This window comes from Phodopus roborovskii, unplaced genomic scaffold, assembly GCF_943737965.1.
Source record: "Phodopus roborovskii unplaced genomic scaffold, PHOROB, whole genome shotgun sequence".
NCBI classification, from domain to species: Eukaryota; Metazoa; Chordata; class Mammalia; order Rodentia; family Cricetidae; genus Phodopus; species Phodopus roborovskii.
In genome coordinates this window covers 17,220,001-17,243,556 of record NW_026126410.1, presented here as the reverse complement: position 1 = coordinate 17,243,556, position 23,556 = coordinate 17,220,001, and the positions used below count along the sequence as shown (strand labels likewise).

At 37.0% G+C, this 23,556-nt stretch overlaps 1 protein-coding gene across 1 annotated transcript in view; it reads right to left on the bottom strand.

Moving 5' to 3' along the window:
- Positions 1–807: 807 nt before the first annotated feature.
- Positions 808–23,556, bottom strand: part of Plcxd3 (phosphatidylinositol specific phospholipase C X domain containing 3) — a 61,535-nt gene continuing 38,786 nt past the window's right edge. Inside the window, exon 3 of the mRNA XM_051182685.1 lies at positions 808–1,533. Within this exon, the coding sequence (XP_051038642.1) occupies positions 1,380–1,533 (154 nt within the window). The 3' untranslated portion in view covers positions 808–1,379. The remainder of the gene's footprint in view (positions 1,534–23,556) is intronic.

Sequence of the window (23,556 nt, the reverse complement as noted above, 5' to 3'; positions counted from 1 at the left end):
TTACTTCTATGTTTGAAGATAAAATAATTCATAATTTTAGGATCTTCAGCAATGGTATAGATTTTTTAAAATCCCTCACATTATTCTTCTGATATATAGAAAGAGGGGAGTTATGCCCTTTGAAGATTTTTTTGTTTGAGTAGTCAAATGCTACAAAGACACAAGGAGGACAGGAGGACGCAGCACTCAAAAATGTGTTAACATTATTTTGTCTGCATTACCAAAAGTGATGCCACAGAAACTCGGCCCTCTTTCCTTGATCAGAATGGAACCCAGACTGCTGAGTGAACATGAATCTGTAGAGAGCATTTGTAGTGTAAGAATTTATAAAGGAACTTTAGAGATTATGGATATAATCTCAAAAACATTCTAACTCCCTTGACATTCCTTCATTTTCTTCTTTCTAAGTTACAGACATAAATAAAGCTTCTTAAATTTTTTGGTAATATGAGTTTTATAATTATGCACTTGGAATCCCAATTTTATAGGAGGGCCTCCTGATCTTTCTTTTTTTTTTTTTAAAGAAAAATTAAAATTGTTAAGATAATTTTTATAGATGTAGATTTTTTTTTCTTCTGATTGCCACACAACTGTAGCTTGGCATTTTCAGGGCATCATGATTTAAGACTACTGAATTAAGATAGTATCTACCTCTGTATATAGTATTCTTCTTTTTAAAATATGGAGATGATGCTCATAACACTTCCAAAGATCTTTTTGTGCAATAGTCATAGCTACCTCACACAGAAATACTCTGAAACACCATTATTTTCTTAGAACACAAAAATCACTAATGACTGCCAATACTACTGATGCAGGGAAACTGATTTAATGCATATCTTCTATGAGCAAGAATTAGCTGTGATCGCCCAATTGCAGATGACTATGGAATATTTTATCAAGTCTCACAAAACAAACACATTTCAGTACAACAATGTAATCCACATTATGTTGGGCATTCAATTGTTTTGAAACCCACATAGCATCTAATTAGAAAGAGCGAGCAAGAGAGGGGTAGTGGAAAGGGTAGAAGGTATGAATAGTATAGGAGCCCGAGATTGAAATTAGAAAATGCAATCAAGTAAACACTCATGAGTTACATATCACAAACATTAATTCTGAAAAACAAAATTCACTGTTCTTTTCTATTCCTAACACTAGAAGTAGATTTTGCTCACCAAATGGGAAATGACATATTTATAGTAATGCAGAATATGGTTACAATCACTGAAGACATGATTTACCCTCTTTTCCTATTCACTGCCACCCCAAATATCTTTAGAGACTCAGTGGAATAGGAACATCAGAGGGTGTATTGATAATATGTCTAATACAATGAGGCTTCTCTATCTTACTCATGGACACTCAGGAGAGTAATATCAAGTGTTGGCTTCTCCCTCATCAAAGACATAGTTGAGTTTTATGACAGTGCTGATAAAATCGCCAAGTTCTACAAAATCAGCAGTGACAATATTGATGCCACTCTCTCCTGGCTTCTGGGTGCCGACCCACTGCATCATGGCAGGAAGAGCTCTGAAAAAGGAAACAAAAAGAGAAGTTAAAGAAAGCATTGCGCATCATCCAGGGTCTATGGCTTTCCAGTTGACTACATTAAACATGTCAAATACAATGACAGGTGGTAGAAAACTATAAAATAAACTATAGAGTCTCCTTGAGTCTTTTAAAAATGTATTCATGTGAATATGCATATGAAAATGTCACAGGGTACCTGGGGAGGTCAGGGGATAACTTGTAGAAATTAGTTCCCTCCTTCCACAGTGTGAATTCCAAGGATCAAACTCAGTCCATCATGCTTGATAGCAAATGCCTTTGCCTGTTGTGCTGTTATCTTGACCCTGAATTCTTAACCTATGAATAAAACCTGAATTAGAGATCTTATCATATTGGTGTATATTGGATTCCAGCTTTGGAGCTCTAAGAGGCTGTTAAAGTTTACAATGAATCTTGAAGTTTTCCTCTGGTTTTGTATGCCATAATCGCATATTCTCAGAACTCTGGGATGACGAGGTGAGAAACGAATCCTTGTACTTAACAAATATTTATTACATATCCATTGTTTGGGGGAAAATGTATTAAGATGCTGTAAATATCCACAAAGCAAGTATCTCTGCCTTCGAAAAGTTCCTGGTTTTGTGATAAGCAGGTGAGCAAAGAAGGAAGTTCCAGTACATAGTGTAATCATTGCTCTTTTATTCCAATCTACTAACTGAGCACCTAGTACTTACAAGTTCCCATTGTAAGCACTTGAAACATTCACAAGAACAAAAGAGAAAATCATTAGTTTCTAGGGCCAGATAGTTGGCTCAGCAGTTAAGAGTGCTTGTAGCCAAGTCTGATAAGTTTGATCCTTGGGACCTACACAGGGGAAGGCAAGAACTAACTCTTGAGTGTTGTGCTCTGACATGTGCACTGTGGTGTATATACCATTCCTTGAACACATGTAATAAGCAAAAAATTAATGTAGTAACATGTAAGCTAATATTCTAATAAAGGCATAAAATAAATAATAAACCAGTAAATTATTTCATAGTGTTGTAACTTAAGAAAAGAAGCATGTGAGAGAAAGATGCTATGTGGCAGAGTTCAAGCAGAGGGATATTTTATTAAAGAAAAGGATCATAAAAATGGGAAAGGGGAGGGAAAGAAACCAGCTTCCAGAGACGGGGAAGCAGGAAAGAGCAGCAAAGAAAGAGAGAGAAAGAGAGAGAGAGATGGGAGTTGGTCAGGGCGCCTTTAAAAGGGAACATAGAGAATATGCACAGGTGGTGCTCTTACTGGTTGCAACTGAGGGTGTATCATGTCAGAACCCCAAGGACAGGTCAGTACAGATGCCTGAATACTAACACATAGTTTGACACAGAGGAAACAGATGATATAAAATAATAAAATAAAGAAATGAAGATAGCAGTATAAGGCTGAGAACGAGTGATATACATTACACCACTTTATGTAAAGTTGCTTTTTTCTATTTTTTTATTTAATTTATTATTTTACATGTCGATCCCAGTTCCCTCTCCCTCTCTCCCTCTCTCCTTCTTATCCTCTCTCCCCCCTCACATGCACCCTAACCACCCTTCCCTCCAATCCCCCCACCCCAATTCCACATGTAGGGGAATGCCATCCAGTTGGGGTCATGTAGATCTGACAGGTCATGTGAAGTAGGGACTAGGGCTTCTCTCCTGTCTCTAGATTAAGGCAATAATCCCTCCATGGGAGATGTGTCTGCAAGGTCCTTTTGTGCACCAGGAATACATCCTGTTTCCACTGTCTGAGGTCCCTTAGACTGCTCAGTCCTTCTTGCTGAGACCCATATTCAGGGGGGCCTGAGTCAGTCCCATGCTGGATTCCCAGCTATCAGTCTGGGTGCCTGTTAGTAAAGTTGCTTTTTTTAAACAAGGAGTTAATCACATCGCTGTCTAGGAAAAGCATCCTAGCTACTGACATAGTACTAAAGGAGTAGGATAGCTAAACTTGGAAAAAGAAATGGGAGAACAGTTAAAGTGAGGATTATGAGAGGATAGTGAAGCTTTCTGTAAGGAATGTGTATCAGTTACTTTACCTAATGCTGTGACAAAATGGCAAAAGCAATTTGGGGTTTTGTTTCGTAGTAGAGAAGGCATGGCAGTGCAGTGGGAGCATGGAAGACTGGTCACATTGGCCTGCCGTCAGGAAGCAGAAACAGATACATGCTGGGGCTCATCAAGCTCTCATGCTCATTTCCTCCCTTTTATCCTTGCTAGATATGCAGGAACATATTTATAGAGAGTCTGATTTCCTCAGTTAAACTTCTCTGGAAGAAGTCACACAGACATCCCAAAGGTTTGATTTCTAGGTTATCCTAAAATTCAGTCAAATTGACCATGAGGAATAACTATCAAAGTCCACCCCTTGTCAACCTGATACTATAATACAATAGTTTTTTTTTTTTTTTTTTTTTTTTTTAATTTTGGCAGCTTTCTGGAGCCTCATTTCAAACCTCCATCCCTCATCCTTTTTGCATTTTGAATGCTTGTAAAATTAACACTGATGCTGCCAAATTCTCATGCCAGGTCAAAATGTAGTTTGACCCTTTTACCACACCTGTAATGGACTCTGAATGCTGTAGTGGCTGAACTTTGGGGAAATTTTTTCCTAAATTGTTGTTTTGGAGCAGAGAATCCCTTTGGTGGTGTAGATAGTTCAGTCTTTCTCCTATCAAATGAAGTTTCTTGCTTTGTGTGTTTGTTTGGTATCTAGGGCCTTCGTTGCTTGTTATCTTGCCTCCAAGGCAACTTCCTATTCCTATTTTCAAAATGCAAGTTTTCTCTTTAGTTGATTCCCTTTTTACTGTAAAACTAGATATACTCAATGAGCAGTAGCCACACCACAGCCTGAAAAGCTACGTTGTTTTGGAAACATCTCCCATGGTGTTAGCAAAAGGAAAAGTAAAGAGAGTGGAGCAGAATAAGGCTATCAGAAGTCAATTTGTGCATCTGCAGCAAGTGACCTTCAAAAATGGCACAAAGGACATGAGTTGGAGAAAAGATGGACTTTTCAATAAGTAGTGCTATAAACGGCATCTTCATAAGCAGAAGAATGAAGTCAGATCTCTATCCACAGTTACATAAAAATTAGGGTGAGCTGGATTAAAAATGCAAACAGAACTTGTATCTATGATACTACTAGAATAGAATACTGTTGGGCCACTTAAAGACATTAGAACATAGGGCTTTCAGAAATGAGAGCACATCTTTCCTTTTTCACAAGTGAAAATAGAAAAACAGGGCTAAACAAAACTTAAAGGCCCTTCACAGCAAAGAAAACAGACCACAGAGCAGAGCCAACCAACAGAACAGGAGAATGTGCTTGTGCTGTGTGTGATTAACAATTGATTTATATCCAAATTGCATGAAGAACCCATACTACTCTGTAGAAAAAGTAAATAAAATATCTCACCCATCAACCAATCTATCCTAAAATTGAACAATAAACTAAATATACATTTCTTTAAAAAAAAATGTAGCCAGGAAGTGGTGGTAGATGCCTTAATCCCAGCACTTGTGAGTGAGAGGCAGGCAGATGTCTGTGAGTTCATAGTCTGGGGGTCTGGAAGAGCTAAAACCAAGATGCTGACAGTTTTGATGGGTAGTGGAGACTCATTCCTTCTGGTTTTTGTTTAAAATTACCATTTTTTTTGTTATGAAGAATCCTTACATTCTTTGCCCATCACTTAGTCAATTCACGAATCTTTTAGAGGAAAGTTCAAATGAAATTTCTTCAAAACAGTAGTTTGAAATACATAGGTGACAAATGTCTGCTCCCTTACAAAACTACAAACATTTTGAGCATGAGGACTGTTTTCCCACTGTAGCATTCCTGGTGCTTGGCACAGGGTCTTTTGTGAAACTGGGCAGTCAATAAGTATTTGATAAACACACAAACAGGATTTAGTTTTAGTAATGAAAGATCTGCTTCTGGAAGTATAGGCAGAAGACACTGCTCAGTTCCCTAGGGCCTACTGTCATGAATAGTTCTGATATACTGCTCTTCTGTGGGAATAAAAGTGTTAAGAAAACTATTGAAGGATTTTGCAGATTTTCTTCTTAGCATGTCTTGTATGCAAATCTTTTAAATGACCAGTCAACTTTATAGCGCCTTCTCCTGCCTACAGTAGGTGTCATGTGTCTCTGTATAACAATGAAGGTTGTGATCATCACCTTCCCTTTAAGAATGATGCTTATTAATTATTCCTGTCAATTTCTCAAATGCATTTAACATATTTGTTATACGTACTAATTATCAGTATTTCTACTTAACTAGAATTTAATTCATTAGAAATATATTAGGAGTCCACATTGAATTCATATTCAATGATGTATACATATGTGAATGGTACACTTACACAGCTCTATTTTATACATGGTACTTCCATTATTTCTCGAAACTCCTGTATTTTATGAACATGAATAAGTAATTATGGATAATAAAGCCATTGTGTCTGTTTTAAACTTTATATGAATGTTTCAGCAATGTTTCCTTTGCTGAATGACGAGAGTTACCCAAAACAGTGACTGATTTTTATAGGATCTTCAGTTCACTGGTGATATGAACTGTTGTGAACACTAAACATGTCAGTGTCCTTTACTGTGTGCTGGAGACCAATCCACAGGATTTTAAACAATGCTGGGTTTTCTTCTCTTAACTAAACTTAAGTCTAAAATTTTTTTAAATGTGATTTCCTGTCAATTTGCCAGTTCTAAAGGCTTGGAAATTTCATTTCTACTATAAAGAACAGAAAGATAAAGCAAAAGACACTCTTGGATTGAAGCTGGCATTTCACACATGGAAACACATAGTGGTCCACAGAGAGACTTCATGTCTTCAGGTTAAACAATGGTGGGTCTTCGAAATACCCCAGGGTAAACGGGTGTGTCTCATAAATTATAAACTCCACAAACTCAGTATCTCTCACACACATAAACAGATACACACATGCATATACATGGTTAGAAGTAGCATATCTGATTAAAGCTTGATAAAAATAACTGATGTAGGTTATTTCCTTAAAACTGCATTCTGAGAAAATTGTATAGTATATAAGCCTGGCTCTTTTCTTCCAATTCATTCACTGAGCACCTAGTTCTTCCAAGTTCCCACTGTAAGCACATGAGACATTCACTAGAATAAAAGAGGAAAAAAACCTTAGCTTATGGTGCCAGCTAGTTGGCTCAGCAGTTATAAGTACTTGTTGCCAAGTCTGATGACATAAGTTTGATCCTTGTCCTGTTGAAGACTATTGTATCAACTGGAAGATAGAAAAAAGGGGGAAATTTGTATTCTGGTCCCAATTAACATCAGTTGTAAAATAGAAATGACAGTACCCTGAGTTTTGCACATGCTCACAACCTCAGGGGATGAGGTCCTTGATAGTGAACCTCAGATGAAGTTCAGGCTAACATGCTTAGCCAAAGCCACATGTTCTGAGAACTGCAAGACATCAGCACAAAAGCTGCAGCCACACTAGAGAGACTGGGGAACAGGAACTGACCAAGTGACACCCTCTCCAATAGGTTAAGACTTCCAAGGGGAAGTTTCCAATTCTTTGGAAATTTGTGAGATATTTCTAAACTCATTCCCATTTCAAAAAGCAGCTAGCTTAGTTTTGTTTCATGTTGATTATTTACCAGAAAGCAATGAAATTAAAGCAAAGCAAAATAAGCCATCCATTCCCCTTGATGTTGGCTACAGCAGCCCATTCTGTCATAGCTAGGAAAACTGTTAAAAATCCATTTTCAATTAAAATGAGATACAAAATACAAGAAAAATGAGAGCTCAGAAAATGTACTGTGTCCTCAGGCTCATCACTTGCTCCCAGGCAGCATTTCAGAATGAGTCACAGTCCTGCTAGGAGACAGAATGTGAGCACAGCCAGCCCCTGATAGGGCCTCCTCGAGTGCAAGAACTGTTCTGTCTTTTAATTTTTCAGGAAAATGAAACAAGAAAGAAATTATAAACAAAGAGCCTCTTCAATGTATTAATACAATTGGATTGTCAGAAGACAGACAATAGTTTTTCTTTCAATTGTAGATCCTCAATATAACAAACAGTTCTGTGTGGGATCAAGTTCTCACTTCACAGGCTCTTCTTCCATACCAACAAGCCCCAGCTCAATGACATTGCACTGCACCATACTGCGCTGGGATCCTGAGTGTTTAAAACACAGGAATGATCTGAGTGTTTAAAATACAGGAATGATTCACCTTTGCACACAGGACCACATCTATCTGTTGGTGCCTGTCCTCCTCTTTGGAAAGATTCCTATCTGCTAAAAGCTGCTGCTGACCTTGTGATAAGGAGTTTGAACTGCGTCTGTTTTTGCTAGGGAAAAAGACTTCTCCAAGTGTTTTCCTGTTTGTTTCTTGGGTCACAGTGGTTCCTGAGTTAGGACCCAGGCATAGGAGCTGTAGCTATACCAAAGGTCACTACTGCCCAGCATCTGCCAGAATGTGACTCTACTGAACTGCTACAGATATTTACTGCCAGTAAGGTTTTCTCAAAAACATCAATTCAATGTTTAAATTTTCTTTTGAATTAATATGAAATAATCACACATAATTATTGAATACAGATTTATATTTAATATACATTCCACCACTATGACCTTAATCATTTCTTATTTTTGGAGCAATTCGGCTCTTTTATTTATGGGGATGGAAGAGGAAGAGGGGGGCCTGTGGCATGACATATATCTGGATGTCAGAAGACAATCTGAAGGAGTCAGTTTCTCTAATTCTATGACATGGATCTTCGAGATAGGTCAACAAAAGGATGGTAAGCACCTTTAACTCCTGAAGTGTCTCACTAGTCCTAGACTCTCTTTTCTAGTTCTTAAATAGACAACAGACAGTTTTATGAACTATAGCTCCCTTCATAGAATTAAGGAACCCTGAAACATATTCCTTGCATATGTTTTGATGAACATTATCTAACCCCATTCAGCTTCCTTCAGCTTTTCAGTCATGTTTCTGCTTTGAGGTCAACTTTGTTTTCTGTTGTTGTTTCACATATGGAAAGACTGCAGTATTGCCTTTCTGCACCTGAGTTTTTATTTATTTATTTATGTTTACTCAGCACAATGTCCTATGTTTCTATCTACTTTGTCAAAAATGACAGGCCGTCATTACTTTTATAGCCAAATAACATTCTTCTGTGTATACACACACCTTCTCTTTATCTAGTCATCCATCAACAGATAACACATTTTCTCCTACAACTTCGCTGTAGTGAATAGTGCTACAGTGGACACAAGTGTACTAGAATCTCAAGTTAAGAGAGATGTGTGAAGATTAAATGAAATTACATGCAAAGGGAACAAGAAGGCAATGGTCTCCAACACCAGTGCTAGCACTTACAAGGTGTATATGTAGTTAGCTCTAATTTTCTATTTTGAGGTGACTTTCAGAAGGGGACTGAGGATAGCTGCTCTGTTAGGAGGATAGTGTGTTGGGTCATATTCTCCCTGCTAGATGGTGGGTGGAATTGTCTCCACTTCTAGGAGTGTTTCTGGCTATCAGCTCCAAGCCCCTTTACTGAAGATCATGTATCATTCCCACAGAAAACACGCATCTGATGTTGGTGTATATTGGAAGGGGTGGAGAGGTGCATTTGGTTCAAGGTACATCAACAGACATTAGCCATTCCAGCTGCAGTTTCCTGAGAAGCTTGGCTGAGGTCTTTGTTCTAGTGATATAACAGTTTAGTTTTGTCCTCACAATTCTATTTTGTTCAGTCTCCCATAAGACTTGATCTCAGGCCAACTCTGGAATAAACCTTCAGCTCTGAAATCCAAGAATCATAGATTCTGATATAGAAACCAAACCGCATGTTTTTAATTTGGGTGCAGGGGGTTCTGCAATAATGAATTTTCTCCTTCATCCATCTTGGTTACTAAGATAGACTGATGAAGGTGATGAGCTCCAGAAGCAAAAACTACTTTTCCATTTCCCAATGAAAATAGGAGAGATCTTCATTTAACTGAAAGATTTAGGGAATTGCTGCCTGACAGAAACTGCATTTATGCCTAGGGCCATGAACTGTTCAGACTTATGTGTGCCTCACTGTTCCTTCTGACAAAGCAGCAAAGATTGCAAAAGAAAGCTATTCCTGCCAGTGACCAGAGTCTTCAACCAGGATTCTGTGAGGGTTTCCCTCTGAATACCATTAAGTGAGGAATAATGTACAAAAGACTAAGGAGCTCCAAGTCTGCTTCTTCACTCCAGTCCAAAGAGCTTATATCGCATTAGCACAGTGTTTTGTATCATACTCTGTACATCTCAATATTCCTGACACACCCTTCTACAAATGAACATAATTACTAAGTCCATTCGTATCCCTTAATTTTGTCTATTACTAGAAACCTAGCCAGCTACCCAGGGCTACTGAAATCCTGGATCTTGGTTAGCATTGTTTTTCAAAGGCTTGACATTGCCTTATGTTTCAGGATCTTTGGATTTGTACAGCCTATTGAATCTGACCTTCTTACCTTTGGATCACTCCTATTTTTGGAAGATTCTTTTTGACAGACAAATAATCCAACTTGGTTTTACAAAGAACAAGTCTATTCTCCTTTAGTATTGTATTCTTTTAAATTCTGAAAATGATTAGAATTTTATTGCTGTCTAATATAGTTTCTTGGTTCTATCCTAAAACATCACATTTCCTTTCCATAAGTAAATCTGAGAACATACTCTGTCCATCCTTCTGATTAATACACTTTATCTACAGTTTCTTAAAATGGTATATAAGTTGATGCAGTTATCTCTCAGGAATGTAGAAAATAGAAAGCTGTCTCCATAATCATTGTGGTCGTCTTACTACTCACAATGAGAAACTTAACTTGTGAATATATATGCGAGACAGAAAGTTGTTTGGTGTGTACTCTGTTCAATAGAAAATTAGTCTTACTGTTTGTCTACTGAGAGCTCTTTTGAAACATGGTTGGTGGTACTTTTTCTTTTAATATTAATGTTATACTTGAACAGTTCCATATAGGATATATGTATGAGGATTGCCTGAGATTCTTATTTCTCCATAGTATTTCATGGTTTCAGTGTCCTACAAATAAAGATTAAAGCTCACCATTATCTTTACTGAACTCTTAACCTTTCTCATTCATTCCATATCTATTTCTCCTGAGCTCTTAAGGCTGATTTTAGTTGTAATGAGCAGGAAGCATAGAGAGAAAGCAGCTCTACAAGGAGAGTCAACATCAGCCTCTATCTCATGACTTCTTCTAGCTCATCAAAGCAGAACTGTAAAAAGAGCCATCAGTGGGAGCCTAAGGCTATTAGTGGTTAAAAACTAGAGGACAATAAGAAATGATGAATTTAGAAATTTGTAACCCAGGGCTGGCAAGAAGCTACAGCTGTTAAGTAGTGATGGTTTGTCAGATGCTCAAGAAAGCATCCTCTGGCTGCTTTTGAGTGATGACACCAGTGAATAAAGAGAAATTGTATAGTTATCATTTTTATTCAAAAACTGGAATCACATGTTTATTTGAATGTTTCTTACAGACCTATCCAGTGGCTTGTTTGAGTCTACACCTATCAAATACAGAAACAGAATTTACAAGCCCATAATATTGTCTTTCCTCAAGCTACTGGCACTTCAGTCTTAATATAGTCATTAATCAAGAAGCTATTGATCCCAATTCTTTGAAAAGAAATTGTGCTATGAAATGGAAGCATTGGAACAATGGTCTAGTCTGTTTCAGAGAAGTGTTTGGCGTGGTGCTAAAAGAATTTTGATTAATTAATTTCATTTAATTCTACTTTCTAAATTAAATATTTTCTCCCTAAAACTGATGCATAAATCATGTTACATAACAAACCATACTCAATCCTAAATAGTTTCATGGAAGATAAGTCTTTAGAATCCGTTGGATTGATTGTGGACAGAAAAGATCCTGGACACTGAATATTGATAGAATCAGAGGAATGCTATGAGGGGTTCAGGCTTCAAATGGGGCACATATTCCTACCAAGACTAGGAACACAGTGCTTTAGATCCTTTTTCCTGTTCTTTTTCGACATTTACTTTGAAAACATAGAAAAGTGTTTCTGGTTGTTAGTTTGAAAATATGGAAAAGTATTTCTGGTTGTGTGCTTGTGCATTGCATGTGCACATTATGGACATGGTGAATAGGTTTGGGAACCTTAACTTCCTAAGTTCTGAGAGTCATGTGTTCACTTCTATCTACTGCATTCATTTTTTTTTTTTTTTGGTACTATTCTCATGGTCCTCCTTCTAGCAATATCACTCAGATAATTAGGAGCTTTCCCACTGAAGGAATGAGGAGAATAGCATTCAGTTTTTTTCACCTTATAACATCTAAATTTTAACCATGAGTTTACTTAGTGTTCTAAGATCAGGTAACATGGTGTTATGAAATGATCCAGTTAAATAACTTCCAAATAGCAAAAACCTTAGAAATAATAAATAATAAAATTCCAAATAACAAAAACCTTAGAAATAATAAAATATACTGGTTTCATTAATTAACATAAATTTAAAAAATAACTTTTATCCCCATTTTGTTTTAGACTTTAAGAACAATGCTTAAAACTCCAGTGGAGAGTGGAAGTTTTTCTTTCAAGAACCAGTGTTCACACATGAAAATCACTCACTAGTAGAGGTAGGTTAGCTTCTCTTTATTGGCTTCTCAGGATCAGTTACTTGTCATCTCATTAGAACTGTCCTTGAGAAAAGCCAGACCAGGGAGGCTCTTCTTCAAGGGCGTTATGTTTCTTTGACAGAAAACTGTTTTAGATAGATTCTGCTATTTTCAAGGGAAAGGACTAATAAATACTTTCAAACAGAAAGTTGAAACCAGCATGATGAAACCTAAATAATTGTGTTGTTAATTTTATTAGGAACTCCTATTCCACTGGACACCATTAAGTAGAAATCATTTGAAAATATCAAGTGTGTGGCTTTCTTAGGTACTAATTTTAGAATGTATTTTATAACTTGTCTTATTCTTGGCATTCAGTTCCATTTTAGGAGATAAAAGGTTTTGAAATATTAATAAAAGAAGACAAGAAATCTTTATTAATGCTATGCCAAAATAAAGTGCCCTAAACAAATATAAAATATGTTGCTGACAAAAACTCTAGCTGATTCTCACTATTGCAGATGACAAATGATGCTTCATAATGCTGTCTTATTTTTCTTTTTATTATTTAATTTATTTGTTTGCTTTTATTTTACATATTGATCCCAGTTCCCTCTCCCTCCCTCTCTCCCTCTCTCCTCCCCTCACATGCACCCCTCCCACCCCACTCCCCACTCCACCTGTAGGGTGATGCCCTCCAAGAGGATTCATCTAAATCTGTCAAGTCTTTTGGAGTAGGTATTAGGACTTCCTTCCTGTCTCTAGGTTAAGGGAGTATCCCTCCATGCGGGATGTGCCGGCAAAGTCCTTTTGTGCACCAGGGATACATCCTGGTTCCACTGTAGGAGGACCCTTACACTGCACAGGCCTTGTAGCTGAGATACGTGTTCAGGGGATCTGAGTCAGTCCCATGCTAGATTCCCAGCTATCAGTCTGGGGGCCCATTAACTCTTCCTTGTTCAGGTCATCTGTTTCTATGTGTTTCTACAGCCTGGTTTTGTCCTCCCTCTCTGCATCTGGATTCCAGTTCGGCTCAGTGTTTAGTTGTGAGTGTTTGCTTCTGTTTCCATCAGGTACTAGATAAGGGCTCCATGATGCCTTTGGAATTAGCTAAATTAGGTGGGGGAGACCCACAATCAGTAGGATATGCAAAATTGTCTTAAGAATTCTGAATACTTGACTTGAAGCCTGGCTGTTCATTATCACGATATTCAAATAATACAGAACCACCAAAATCTGGAACAGCACAAGGTTTTTCTTGATTAGGCAAAGACAGGCTTGAAACCATGATGTTGAGTCTACTAGAATTGTGTCTGTAGATCATGAACCCTTCCTGTACAACAGTTAGAGTGGAAAATCTCCATTTTAATGCAGTGCTATGAGGAAGTGAAGACTTAATTTTGATGGTTAGCTCACTTGAAAATTGTAAACTGCTTACAAATTTGATACAACTAATTCTATTACTTGGGATTATGCAAACTGGAAATTGTCTTGCCTGTAAACTGTCCCTTTTACTTGTAAATGGGTTGGATTGCAATTGGATTTTGTTATTGATTTCATTCAATCTGTCTGACTATGCATTAAGAGGCCATGAAAGATGATAAAGGGAATAATCAAGGTCATAGTTGGAAAGTTTCCATTATTGTTTGTTATATTTGGTAGATTCTGCCTTATGTTGTTAAAAATCTAAATGAAGATAGGGACACCTAGTTCATGTTTCACCTATAGGTTGTAAAGTGCTTTATTATGTACTAAAGTGTCAAATAACTACTGGGTTGCAAAGCTGTTTTTAGGCATAGTAATGTGCTGGCATATAACTTAATACTGTAGGTGGACCAGGCAAATCTTGAGCTTTTACAATTCCTCCTATGCTCCTGCCCAGGTACCTGGCTGGAATTACAGGTATGTGCTGTGCCACTACATCTGGCTCCACCATACATTTTTTGTTCAAGATATGGGTTCACAAATGTTCCTCAATGTGGAGTTTTCACCATCCACAAGAACGTGTTATTTCAGTAGCTGAAATAAGTCTAGTGAGCATTTGCCTTTTCACTTGTCTCCTCAAACACAAATCCGGGAAGCTAGATAAGGATTTCCTCCTGGAATGAATGCATGGACAGTGTGTACTATTCCACATACCTTTTCCCTGCCTGAATTACCAGCTCAGGTAGATTAGCACACTTTAGAATCCTTTTAGCTACCAATGCTACAGTTTCCATTCATTTCAGGTGGGACAAGTGGGCTATGTTAGCTAGTAGGGACTCTGCTATGGGTGCAGAAGTTTGAGCCTAGAAGAGACTATTGAACAAAATACTAACATTTTTAGTTTAAATTTACAGACTGAATGCTTTTCAGGAAAACAGTATTGATTAGGGTATCTAAAAAGAAACTAACTTAAAAAAATTTGTTTATTTATATTCTTATTTTACATGTTGATACCAATTCCCTTTCCCTCCTGTCCTCCCATGTCCCCCACCAATCCTCTACCCCACCCCCATCCACTCCCCAGGAAGGGGAAGGCCTTCCATGAGGGCTCATCAAAATCTGACAAATCATTTGGTGTAGGGCCTTGGCCCTCTTCTGTGTCCCTAGGTTAAGGGAATATCCTTCCACGGGGAATGGGCTCCCAGTCTGTGCACTAGGGATACATGCTGGTTCCATTGCCGGAGGTCCCATTGACTGTTCAGGCCTTCTAACTGAGACCCAAATTCAGGGTGTCTGGGTCAGTCCTATGCTGGTTTCCCAGCTATCAGACTGGAGTCCATGAGCTCCCCCTTGTTCAGGTCAGCTGTCTCTGTGAGTTTCTCCAGCCTGGTCTTGATACCTTTGCTTATCAACTCTTCCTCTCTGCAACTGGATTCCAGGAGTTTGGCTCAGTGTTCAGCTATGGGTGTCCGCCTCTGCCTCTTTAGGTTCTGGAGGAAGGCATACTAGGTAGTAATCAATCTTAATGTCAGGTAAGGGCATTTAAAGTAGCTTCTCCACTATTGCTTAGTTGGGGTCATCCTTGTAGGTCTCTGGATATTTCCCTAGTACCAGATTTCTCTTCACAACTATAATGGCTCCCTTTATTATGGTATCTGTTTTCTTGCTATCCTCTATCCTTTCCCAGACAAAATCTTCCAGGTTCATCATGTTCTCTTCTCTCCTCTTCTTCTCCCTTTCTCTTTCTCCTAACTCCCTCCCCTCCCTCCCAATTTGCTGAGGAGATCTTGTCTTTTCCCCTTCCATGTATATCTCTCTTAGGGTTTCCTTGTTTCCTAGCTTCTTTGGCAGTGTGGATTGTAGGCTGGTGATCCTTTGCTTTGTGTCTAAAATCCATATGAGTGAGTACATATCATGTTTGTCTTTTTTGACAGGGTAACCTTGTGCCACATGGTTTATTATAGTTCCATCCATTTGCCTGGCAAATGTCAAGATTCCATTGTTTTTATCCACTGAGTAGTACTCCACTGTGTAAATGTACCACATGTTATTTATCCATTTTTCAGTTTAGGGGCTCCTAGGTTGCTTCCATTTTATGACTATTACAAATAATGCTGTTAAGAACATAATAGAACAAATGTCTTTGTTGCATGAATGTGCATCTTTTGGGTATCTGCTTAAGAGTGGAATTGCTGAATCATGGGGTATATTGATTCCCATTTTCCTGAGAAACCACCAAAGTGGCTATACAAGTTTGAAATCCCACCAGGGGTGGAGGAGTGTTCCCTTTTCTCCACATCTTCTCCAGCATAAGCTGTCATTGGTGTTTTTGATTTTAGCCATTCTGACAGGAGTAAGATGGTATCTCAGAGTTTTTTTTATTGGCATTTCCCTTATGGCTAAGAATGTTGAGCACTTTCTTATGTATCTTTCAGCCAATGTAGATTCCTTATTGAGAATTCTCTAATTAGTTTCATACCCCACTTTTTAATTGGATTATTAGGTGCTTTGGTGAGGGGCTTCTTGTGTTCTTTGTATATTTTGGAGTTCAGCCCTCTGTAAGATGTGGCATTGGGGAAGATCTTTTCTCATTCCGTGGGCTACCATTTTGTTTTGTTGACCATGTCCTTTGCCTTACAGAAGCTTCTCAGTTTTTAGGAGGTCCTATTTGTTAATTGTTGATCTCAGTGTTTGTGCTACTGGTGTTATGTTCAGGAAGCAGTTTCCTGTCCCAATTTGTTCAAGGGTACCTCCCACTTTCTCTTTTAAGATGTTCAGTGTGGCTGGGTTTATGTTGAGGTCTTTGGTTCATTTGGATTTAAATTTTGTGCACAGTGATAGATCTATGTGCAGTCTTCTACATACCAGCTCTAGTCATGCCAGCATCATTTGTTGAAAAATTTTTTTTCTGTTGTATAATTTTAGCTACTTTGTCAAAGATCAGATGATCGTAGGTATGTGGGTTAATATCAGGGTTTTCAATTAGATTCCATTGGTCTTTCTATTTTTGTGCTAATATCAAACAATAGCTCTATAATAGAGCTTGAAGTCAAAGATGGTGATGCCTCCTGAAGTTCCTTTATTGTACAGGGTTGTTTTTCTTATCCTGGGTTTTTGTTTTTCCATATAAAGTTGAGTATTATCTTTTCAAGGTCAGTGAAGAATTGTGCTGGGATTTTGATGGGGATTGCACTGAATCTGTAGATAGCTTTTGAAAAGATTGCCATTTTTACCATATTCATTCTACCTATCCAAGAGCATGCATGGGAGATCTTTCCATTTTCTGATATCTTCTTTTTAATTACTTTCTTTAAAGACTCAAAGTTCTTTCACATGTTTGGTGTTACCCCAAGATATTTTATGTTGTTTGTGACTATTGTAAAGGGTGATGTTTCTCTGATTTCTTTCTCAGCCCCTTTGTTGTTTGCATATAGTAGGGTTACTTAGTTTTTTGAGTTTATCTTGTATCCTGCCACTTTGCTGAAAGCGCTTATCAGTTGTAGGAGTTCCCTGGTAGCGTTTTTTCAGATTATTTATGTAAACTTGTATATCTTCAAATAGTAATAGTTTGACTTCTTCCTTTCCAATTTGTATCCCCTTGATCTCCGTTTATTGTCTTATCTCTAGCTAGAAATTCAAGTGCAATATTGAAGAGATATGGAGAGAGTGAACAGCCTTGTCTTATTCCTAATTTTAGAGGAATTGTGTTGAGGTTCTCTCCATTTGAAGCTAACTTTTATTAACTCTACTTATTAAACATATTAAAACATACAGAAAGTTTGATCCCCAAAGCAGTTGGAATTGAAAGGTAAGTTGATTACGGAGATTAACACTCACAAACTATGGTTTCTTGGATATATAGTTTGTATCCCCAAATATCTTTCAAGCTAAAATGAGATGTCTAGAATGCTTTGTAAATTTAGTATGAATTTACTCTATTGCAAGCTTCAAGATATCATTGTTTGTCTTGGTTTATCAGTTCACTATGTTCAGTCAATAAAACTATTAGAGGAAAAAAGTTCCAAGTAGAAACAAAACCTACAAATAGAGCATAAATATAAATGCAAGTCAATAAGATGATTCATTCCCAACACCAAACATGAAAGAATTTTTAATGTACTTATTTTGATAAGCTGAAAAATTTTACTTATATAAGACCACTAACCAGCACTATTCATTCGTATTTTTAATATTATGTTGGAAGGGTAATGTTTAGATTAAAGCAAAGGTAATAAACGAGTGTCCTGGAAACCGGTATGTTCTCCATACTAGAAAACCAGCAACTTCAAATTTTAGTACTTACCCAAGTGTAAGCATAGAGTGTCCACATTTTCTGTTTATTATGTAAGGAGTAAAGTTTTTCCTCCTGCCGCTGGTCTGGTCCCGCTGCTGCGCCAGCCCCAATTAACACACAGATACTCTGTATTTGATATAATGCTGGTGGCCAGGTACTAGTTTCTTATAGGCTAGCTTTGTCTTAATTATTAACCCATTTCTATGTATTTCCACATGGACTTACCAACGAGAGGCTACTAGCGGTTCTGCCTTCTCCAGACTCTCCATCTTGACCCTTCCTTCCTACTTCCTCTGTCCTCCTTGTCTCCTAGTCCCGCCTATCTTGCTTTCCTATTGGCCAACAGTGCTTTATTCATTAACCAGTATGAGAAACATATACAGAAGGACATCTCCCATCATCTCCTCTTTTCTATCTAAATAAAAAGAAGGGTTTTAACCTTAATATAGCAAAATATATAACATAGCAGTTATCAAATAAGAATCACAGTTAACAATATTTAGTCCATTAACATTTAACAAGATTTAAGAAAATATCCCATCATCTATTCCATGTTTGTGTGTCTAAAGACCTATATGTAACTTATCTTTAAGCCTAACTAAGGAAAACTATAACTATCTGTCTTCAACTCCTTCAAAGATCACAGAAGGATAATATATAAACTCTAGAAATGACAGAGACATCTTGCCTTGTCAGCCACCTGAACTTTTTCTGTAATCTTCCATCCTCAGCCCATAGACCATAGTGTGTCTGGCAGACTCTTCAGCCAAGCAGGAAACTTTAAACTGTCTTCTTGTATTAGCAGTTTGTCAGTCACTTTTCTGTGTGTCCTGCAGACTGTCTGGTGGACTCTTCCATGAAGCAGGAACTCTGTAGCAATGTCCATCTTGAATCAGCAGTCACTTTTCTGTGGGTCCTGCATGTCCAGTTTATATAGCATAAAATCAAACAGTTCAGACAAGAGCAGTATCTTGTCCAAATGGCTAGTCTTGCCATATTGGAAGTAAACTCCATAATGTGTTTCTTTAATGTCCATCTTCCTTTCTGACGCTGGTGGTGTTGCCAGGAGCATTTATGCCTCACTGTCAAGAAAAACCCTAAACCATTTTAAATGCCATATTCTGTAGATCTTTGAAAGGTTTGAAGAATGACTATCTATCTCAAATACATCCCTGCATATCTAGAAAACCTAACTCACCTAGCTATAAGTTTTGACTATTATAGGTAACTATCTAAAATCTGTGGTAGTTTAGTGATAACTCCTCACCATGCCTATACTCTCAAAGTTGTTACAATGCCACATAAGCTGCAGTATTCTCAGAATGTACCCCAGCTACCTTCACTCTTGTCTTATTTTGGGATCCTGCTCATTTTCAAAGCTGCAAAGTACACAGTGACAAGAGGAGCATTCTATATATCACAATGATAACAGAAAGTTGGACAAGAAACATTAAAATCATGCCACCTTCTTTAAAAAAAAGCACTGTCCTTTTTTCAGACAGCTTTCAGATTTTGATTATTAGAAATCTAGCTGTTTTGCCTCAAAAATGTCTGTTACATAAACAGAAAAAAATCAATCCAAGCACAAATCAAATGGCTTCATGTACCCTACAATTATTTTGTAAATGATGGCCAAAGAAAAATCATCTGTTTATGTACAAAGTAAATGTCTCTCTTTGAGGGTAAACTAAATGACCAACTCAATTTGAAAGCCAAGTCAAAGCTTATAATACCAACAGGAGATTTCATGATGTACCACCACAAAAATTACTAAACTCAGTTTGAATCCACATCCCAACCTTTGGATTGAAATAATTTAAAACTGTCACATACTGTCTAGACTGAGAACATTTTTAGTTGCAATGAAAATTCAATATGCTTTAACCTGGAGAAAATAAAATTCAGTGTCAGCTGATGGTGAATGCTGACATTTTTTCTGATCCTAATGAAAATGTTCCATTTCTGTGTCAAGACACAGCCATATTAAAACACTTCTCCCTAAAGCTAATCCATTGTATTTGCTATACACAGGGCAAATGTTTTCATGAATCATGTGATTACTTAAGCTGAATTCAACAATCTGTCTGACAAGATTTTGTTTTCTATCTCTGGCATTGAGTATACTTTTAGGTAAGCAAGAATAACTATATTGCCATGGTAATGATAAGTAATATGGTTTGTTCTCATGTAGTGCTCTAGGTTTTAAATGTGATCAATGATTCTCCTTTTAGTAAAAAACATTATCTTAAACTTAAGAAATAATCTTCCTAAGATGATTTTCAGAATTGATAGGCATGTTTTAAAGGATTTATTTCAGATGGACTTCTAGAACACAGATGATAAATTGTCTATAAAGAGTAAGAATTGGGAGTATTCATTAAGCTTTCATAGTCCTCTCCACAGAAAACAAAAAACAAAAACAAAAAACTAAACAAAGAAAAAACAGCATGCCCAATATTGTACCGTCATAGTTGATCAAAAGACTGAGTGCCAAGTTAACCAGAAGAAATACAATGCACTTCTAGAAAAACAACCATTCTCAATAATGAAAGTTTCTAATTTTGTGAACTCTTATTCAAATAAAAGGAAGATATGTTACAGGTTTCTGTCACTTTTCCTATAGCAAAGAGAAAATTTAAATTTAAAATGTCCAAGTCATCAATTAAAGAAATATTAAATTCTAGTATGAAAAACTTCATTTCCATCTGTCACTTAAGGCAACAGCTTTTTTATATGTAGGATAATTGTTTACTTATGATTACTGCTGTGCCTAGAAATTATTTTAGATATGAAACAAGAAGAAGCAAATGATAACCATGACTCTCATCAATTTATGTCCAAGAAATTTAACAATGATATCTAAAAACATAAAATTTATAAATTCCTACTGGAAATTTTTCTATTCAAATCTTCAACCTTTTTGAAAAACTTTCCTAAGATATGTGAAGTAAGCCATGCTTTTAAAAATCTTAATTCTCTTTTACTTCAGATAACTAATTACTGTGTCTCTACTGCCTAACATTACTAGAGTGAATCATTCATTGGATTAATATATGCACAGTGCTCACCTGCTCTGGGCACTGACTATAGGGAGTTAATGATGCATCAAAGTAGACAGGTGTCTGCCCTTACATAACTCACAATCTGGTGGCCTCTATCTATGTGCAGCACTCACAAAATATTCAGAAACTCAAGGTGGTCATTACAAATCTCAATGGTATGCCCAGAAGGAGGTTAAGTAGCTTGATGAGATCTTAGCAGGGAGAGTTTTAATGCAGTGAGTTTGAACAGGCTATTGATTTGGAGTATTTTCCTTTCTACATCTGAAAGACAGAGGTAAGCAGACATTGGATTTTTTTCTCATAATGAGATGATATGTACACATGGATGATTTCTTTGAGAGCCTCTAATTTGCATCTTAGACAAGATGTAGCTGTTTATTTATATGACAGAGGAACTTGAGAGCAAGTCTGCTTAGAAAGCATCTCACCAGAATTTTACATGTGGAAACTCATCATGGGGTTGGATTAGAAGATTCCCCTGTGTGGTTTTTACCCAGTAACAATCCTGCCCAGAAGAAATTCTTGTCTATACTATAGGAGGCCTTTTTGCCTATGTTAGCTACCCCAATGCAATAAAGATGTGACTGAAAAGGCAATATGACAGGAAGTTCACAGGATACTTGTGACATCACAGATGTACTCTAACTGCAATCCCTCATTTGGCTCAATGTATTGGCATTCTTATGCATTTGGCCAAAGGAGTTTCACTGTGTTATGCAAACATGCATACTCACATATAAACACACAGTTTCTTTCAAATTACTACAACTACAAACTTCTAAAAATTTTTACTTAAATCCTATTAATGCCCATAATTATTTTTACTGTGTATTTATTTTACTCAATATAAATATATGGATATTTTAGTAAACTATTTTAAGGTAATTTTAAGTTTAAAGAAAAAGTATAAAATATAGAGGGTTTCTATATATCCATTGGCTTTTCTGAGTACCATCTTGCATTAGTGTGGTACATTTCATACATTGATAAGTCCATTACTATTCATTATCACACTTCACTTTTATTAATTGAAGTCCATGGTTTACAACAGATTCCATTCTGTGATGAACAGTTCTATGAGTTTTGTTAAATGCATAGTGCCCTGAATCTGTTATTATTTCATCATTGTTTCACTCATTGTCTTCAAAATACCTGTTCATCTCTCCTCAAACTATTGGTAGTCCTTTACTGTCTCTATAGCTTATAATATATACATGATATGTGGTAACATATGCACGATATAAAATTTATCATATTAATTATTTCTAAGTGAAAGCTCAGAGCATTAAATAGATTCAAATTTTTCTGTACCTAGTACCACTAATAGTTGCTGGGAATTTTTTTTAAATACTACATACTGAAAAGATGGCTTAGAGATTAAAGTGATTACCATATAGCATGAAGATTGGAGTTTGGATGGCTGTGGTGGCAAACATTTAATGCCAGCACTTGGAAGGAGACATGAAAGCCTCAGAGCAAGTTAGCTTGTTGGACTGGCACTATCAGAAAGCTCTGGGTTCAAATGGGAGACCATGCCTAAATAAGTAAGGTGGAAAGTGATCAAGGTCACTTACCATTGTCAACTTCCACACACATACGCATACATGTGCATGTATACCCACACATGTTACTACACATGTAACACATACACATGCATACACACATGTACATACTCTCCACTCTACATACATACACAAGAACAATAAATAATAAAATTTGAATGCTATATAACTAGAAGTTTATATTATATAGCCTTTTTAGCATGGCTTGTTTCACTTACCAGTGTACATTTAAAATTTCCTTGTGCCTGTTCATAGCACATTAATTTTTAACATTAAGTAATTTTTCATTACATTGATGTAATAGTTTATTAATAAACACCAGAAGGATGTCCTGTCAATCTGCTTGCTTTTATGAGTTGGCAGTTATGAATAAACCTGTTAGACACATTAACATAGATTTTGTGTGGACTTATACCTTCACTTACTTTGGTAATATTCAAAGTGTGTCTGGTAAGTCAAATACCAAAATGGCTGTTCTATTTTACATCTCTGACAGGTGAGAATAAAGGTTTCCATTGCTCCATTTTTGGTGGGACATTTAGTTTTGTCCAAGTTTTGGATTTTATCCATTCTGACCTAGTATATCTTGTTTGAACAGATATTTTAACTCTAAATTAAAATGTTGGAAAGGCAGAACAACAAAAATGGCTTAGAAAACACACTTTCATCTAGTGAGATGATCTCTAGCTTATCACTGAAAATGGGTGCTTTCTGGTGGATTTGTTCTGCTCTGGGCATGGCCATAGTTCACAGTTCTGCAGAAATCTCTGACTCCTAGGCAAAGAGAGGCTTTCTCATCCTCTAAAGTCTGACAGCCTCCTACCACCACATGTATTTCTCTATTACCTGTATTTCATATGGCATCATAACACTTCTTGTCAGATACAGTTCCTCCTCAATGGAGTGTGAGCTTGTACAGGCAGGAAGTTTGGGAAGCTGCACTTGCATTGGTGGGCTGTCTGCCTTCGTGAACATCATGGCTATCAGGTTATAGTAATTCCTGGTGATGAGACACATTAGTGGAGATCATTGGGGAGCACT